The 3,728-nt window shown below is 42.2% G+C and overlaps 1 protein-coding gene across 4 annotated transcripts in view; it reads left to right on the top strand.

Annotated features, from left to right (window-relative positions):
• Positions 1-3,728, top strand: part of LOC109476616 — a 9,580-nt gene that overhangs the window by 2,295 nt on the left and 3,557 nt on the right. The window contains exons 1-5 of one of the 4 annotated variants that reach the window (XM_019777610.1): positions 156-366; positions 1,036-1,092; positions 1,537-1,701; positions 2,315-2,482; positions 3,102-3,249. In XM_019777610.1, the coding sequence (XP_019633169.1) occupies positions 184-366; positions 1,036-1,092; positions 1,537-1,701; positions 2,315-2,482; positions 3,102-3,249 (721 nt within the window). In that variant the 5' untranslated portion in view covers positions 156-183. Of the gene's footprint in view, positions 1-155; positions 367-1,035; positions 1,093-1,536; positions 1,702-2,314; positions 2,483-3,101; positions 3,250-3,728 lie in introns of those variants that run through there. The other 3 variants (XM_019777612.1, XM_019777611.1, XM_019777613.1) reach the window with 3 other exon arrangements.

Genomic DNA, 3,728 nt, shown 5'->3' with positions numbered 1-3,728 from the left:
ATTTTTATACAACCAAGTCTTTTATTCGATCAGCCGACGTTTCTGTGACAATATTAACTTTTTACCTTAAGTTTTATCTTGGCAAGAAAAGGATAATTTGTTATCGAGAGACAGAAGAGTTTGTGATAAAAAGTCAATAATTTTCTCCGCAGTTTGAACAGTCGGGAGTGATAGCACACCACCATGGAGACCCAAAGTCAGCCAGGTTCCCGCTCTCAGCGGATGCAGTACCGGGTGGCAGGCGCTAGGGGGCTCGGGGGAGCCATGATCTTTTTCGCCGGGCTTCTGCTGACCTTCGGAATCATCGGAATGGTCATACAAACACTGCTGTTCTACGTCGGGGCGCCCATCTGGACTGGACTTGTGGTACGACACATTTTTTTTTTTTTATTTACAATTCAACTTGGAGAATACAAGTGGTGAGATACTCTAGCTACTTGTGGAACGACACATTTTTTTTATTTACAATTCAACTTGGAGAATACAAGTGGTGAGATACTCTAGCTATAGCTAATTTTCGCGGCATATTTTCAGACAGAAATCGTAAAAAACACATTTAGTTATCATAGAAGTTCATCTGTGTTGATAGTAATTATAGTACAATGCAACACAAGGATCAAAAGTTTCAATATATTTGACTACTGTCGCCTTCAGGATAATTAATGACCAATCACTTCCGAACGTAAACTCGCGAGAGTTAAGGTTACAGACACGTGACCTTGTTCACACGGAAATTGACGGATACGTGACGTCAGCAAATGTGCTAGGGAGTTTATATCGTCCCCCGTCTCTGTTTCATGATGACTAGAGTGCCCTGATTATTTATTGTGTGAAGGAGACAGTGGTTGAAAATTTGTCTTTGGGAAGTGTTACAAATAAATATTTTAAGCATGTGTGATTCAAAAACATCCTTAGAGCCTTTACTGTTAGTACTAGTATTAAAGTGATGAACAAATGTAATTGGCGACGCCTCAGGGGCGGAGCCCTTTTCTGACCGAAACCAATAAGTGATGTTGCCGATTTCTGTCCCTGCAGTACCTGGTGACAGGCATTCTGGGAGTCGTATCCAGCCACAGGAACACCAAATGTTTGGTGAGTTAGTATATCATTACTTTGGACCTCTGAATAATTCCAGTTCTCATCAAAGCACCGTTAACATACCTGTCTCCAAGTCATTTTACAACAACAGCTTCTTTCCCCGGACTGCAAAATTATGGAACTCTCTTCCAAACATACGCTCTGCATAAGGGCACGGGAGACCTTTCCTTTCTTCCAAACATACGCTCTGCATAAGGGCACGGGAGACCTTTCCTTTCTTCCAAACAGATGCTTTCCGTCAGATTACAATCCACAAAGCTTCAAAACAAAGGTCCACCGCCATCTCCTGACATAACTACATTATACTCACTTAAGTACCTCTTGGCCTTGCATTGAGCGACACCGTTAAAAAAAAGGCAAACCTCCCTCTACTATTGAGAGTAACAACATTCCCATTATGATCTGAGTGATTGGTTTTATCTCTGGTATTTGTTTTAGGTCATCAGCCTTCTGATAATGTCATGCTTGAGTGTGTTGATGACATTATGCGGGATCACAACAGCCGCCATTGCCATTGACGGTGAACACTGGAACTACCACGCGGGATCTGTAGGGTGCTACTATGACTGGAGCACCGGTCACAATAGCTGCAATGGCATAGAGGTCAGTGCACCAGTCCTGTGCTTTACCAAATTGTAACACTGCGGCAGTACATGTATAGTGTAAATACTGCAAAATTGACGGTATTTTTGAGTCTGCGGTTTTCGTATGTTCTGCCTTCAGTTGTCTCAACATGGCTACCATAGTTTCAGTCCCGAACTCAAAGGCACACTTAGCGAATTCTTGATATTCACCATGCCGCGAAATTAAGATTTTCATAATTTTTCAATGTCTTTGTTGTACCTATTGTACTGAGTTTACACCATGCCAGTAAATAATTCTTACATGTTGTGTAAATGAATCTTTTCTCTAGTTCCTCGAATGAAGTGGCTTTTGATCATATAAACAAAAGACATGTAATTCGCAAGGGGCTTGAACATAAATGCAGAAACTGTTTTAAAAAGTCACAAAATTATTTCACATCTCCTTGAAGTATACAGAGTTGCTGCGAGTTTCTTCTTTTATTCAATATTGTTATTCAGTTCGACACTTCCTGTCAGTCTGCGGTTACACCATTCCCCTATGACTCTAATGTATAAAAAATGCAGACACAAGCAAAAACATCGAAAACAAAACCTCCTTAGACAAAATTAATAATGTGTGGTGTTTTCGACAGATCGCCCGTTTCACATTTGACGCGGGAAACCTGTTGTTTGCGCTGGTGGAGCTGGGTCTGTCCATCGCTACCATATCCGTCTGCTCCTACACACTGTGTAAGGGGTGCTGTGGTGGGGAGGGGGGCAGCAGCTGCTGTGGGAATGGAAATACCGGAAACGCCTACCAGGTAAGCAAGAGTTCTCGTTTTTACTCATTTTTGCCAACACCTCAGTGGAGAATTTTAAATTTCTCAATCTTTGGTAGCCTGATTAAATCGCATTATGGTTGCCGGCTGCCCAACGTTAACATCCAGCCGCCCCGCTTGGCCAGTATAGCCACGGACGGCAGAGTTTGCGTTACACAGACTAAATCTTTGGGTGGTAGCTCACTTTCTTGCTGGAATTCGAATAGGAATGGAAATAAATACTGTGAGGGGTGGTAATAAGAAATTTATACTACGTACCAAAATACGAAATGCAGGTCCAGATAATTAGTGAAACTACACTTAGAAAGTATATTACATAGGGTTAATGACCGGTCTCGAGGTCTATATGGTGTCACGAGGTAGGATTGGTTCCTACAGCCAGCGAATAAACCACTGAGTGAGCGAGGCGAACTTGTTTCTGTAGTCCAATATCCTATATCTCTTGTTTCAAGCAAAAGTTTTCATTTACTAGAGAATTCTTTCAGCAGTGACAAGTTTTTGAAGGGTAAGAGTACTAACCTCCAAATTTTCGATGACTATCAGTCCATCTTGTTCACGGAGTGGACAATTGACGATTTTGTAACTTAAATGTTTGACCCAGACTATGCACGAGGTGGGGCAAGGCGGCCGCCTGGTCCCGCTGCAGAACTTTGCAAACCTCAACTACGCCCCAGCACACTCCACTGGGCATGCTCCGTCCTACGTCATCAGTAGCCCCATACCTCCTCAACACGGAGACGTGCAGCAAGGTAGGAGATACATAATGAAAGTTCATCTGTGTTGGTAGTATTCATAGTAAAACGTTAAACTTTTTTCCAACACACAATTGTACAGGGATCAAATTTTCAGGGACCACTGTCGCCTTCATCAGTGTGAATAAGGTCACGTGTTCGTAAACCGTAATTCTCGCGAGATCACGTTGTGAAGTGATTGGTCATTAATTATCCCGATGAAGACGACAGTGGTCGCTGAAAATTTGATCCCTGTACAATTGTGTGTTGGAATCAAGTTCAACGTTTTACTATGTAGGAGATACATGTACAGAATGGACACAGCTAGTGTTCTGGTGTAGATAACAGTCGAGGGATGTCCGCTTTTCTAAAGGAATGCAAGCTTAGCATGAAAGTTCATCTGTGTTGGTATATAACATTTTGATAACAGTTAAACTTAACTTAACCAACACCAAGTAAATTGGGACTTACCCCAAATTTTCGTACCGACTCCGTCA

Source organism: Branchiostoma belcheri, unplaced genomic scaffold (assembly GCF_001625305.1).
Source record: "Branchiostoma belcheri isolate BF01 breed outbred unplaced genomic scaffold, Haploidv18h27 scaffold38, whole genome shotgun sequence".
Classification (NCBI taxonomy): Eukaryota; Metazoa; Chordata; class Leptocardii; order Amphioxiformes; family Branchiostomatidae; genus Branchiostoma; species Branchiostoma belcheri.
This window is presented reverse-complemented; position numbering and strand designations above follow the sequence as displayed.